At 36.4% G+C, this 1,033-nt stretch overlaps 1 protein-coding gene across 1 annotated transcript in view; it reads right to left on the reverse strand.

Annotated features, from left to right (window-relative positions):
* The window catches only part of LOC106877429 (fibrillin-2), a 62,196-nt gene that overhangs the window by 18,833 nt on the left and 42,330 nt on the right, over window positions 1–1,033 (reverse strand). The window contains exon 16 of the mRNA XM_052968103.1: window positions 495–617. Within this exon, the coding sequence (XP_052824063.1) occupies window positions 495–617 (123 nt within the window). The remainder of the gene's footprint in view (window positions 1–494; window positions 618–1,033) is intronic.

Below are 1,033 nucleotides of genomic sequence, written 5' to 3' on the forward strand. Positions count from 1 at the left end.
ACACATATGATTGTGTATGTGATTAGTGTACGTGTAGTTATATATATGTATGCACATTCATATTAACACATATCTATAAGCTTATATATGTATATTTATATGTACACATATATGTATTTGTGTGCGTGCGTGTATGTGTGTGTGTGTTTGTATGTCTGTGTGCGTGTGTTTGAGTGTCCTTTTATATAAACAGAGCTAAAAGTTGTGTACTACCAGCTAGTAAAATTGATGCTCGGGTAATAAATCAATGACAATTAAATAATCCTTTCTACTATAGGCACAAGGACTGAAATTTCGGGCACGGGATAAGTCAAGTGCTCAGCTGGTAGTTATTTTATCAATCACGAAAGGATGAAAGGCAAAGTTGACCCCAGCGGCATGTGAGCTGAGAACATCAAGACGGACGAAATGCCGCTAAACCTTTTTTTCTCGGTGCCTTAACGATTCTGCAAACTCAATACCTTCAATCACAATGTAATACTGAAAGTTCATACCTTCACATGTCTTTCTGTCGAATGATAGATGATACCCAGGTCTACATGAGCAGTAGAAAGATCCGTCAGTATTTTGACATAATTGACTACATCCACCGTTTGATGTCTTGCATTCGTTGATATCTTTTCAAAAGAAAGTTAAAACAAAGAATAAGGGCTTTTTAGCTCAAAATGTTAGTATATGTAAGAAAAGAATACATTCTAATATTATATGTGTTGGTGATGTTTAACCCTTTAGCATTCAGATTACTCTGTCATTATTCACATTACCTATTTTTACTGACATTGAAGGGTAGGTGTGAGAGGCTACACCCGACCAGTTTTAATATAAAAACAGGTATTTGGGTTAGGCAAGCAGACCAATATTTCCCACTGATCGAATGGCGGACTGGAGTAATGTGAAATAAAGTGTTTTGCTCAAGAACACAATATGCTGCCCAGTCAGGAAATCGAAACCAGCACCTATCGATCGTGAGAGCAATAGCCTAACCGATAGGCTACGCGCCTTCATTATGCATATATATATATATATATATATA

This window comes from Octopus bimaculoides, chromosome 5 (assembly GCF_001194135.2).
Source record: "Octopus bimaculoides isolate UCB-OBI-ISO-001 chromosome 5, ASM119413v2, whole genome shotgun sequence".
In the NCBI taxonomy this organism is placed as follows: Eukaryota; Metazoa; Mollusca; class Cephalopoda; order Octopoda; family Octopodidae; genus Octopus; species Octopus bimaculoides.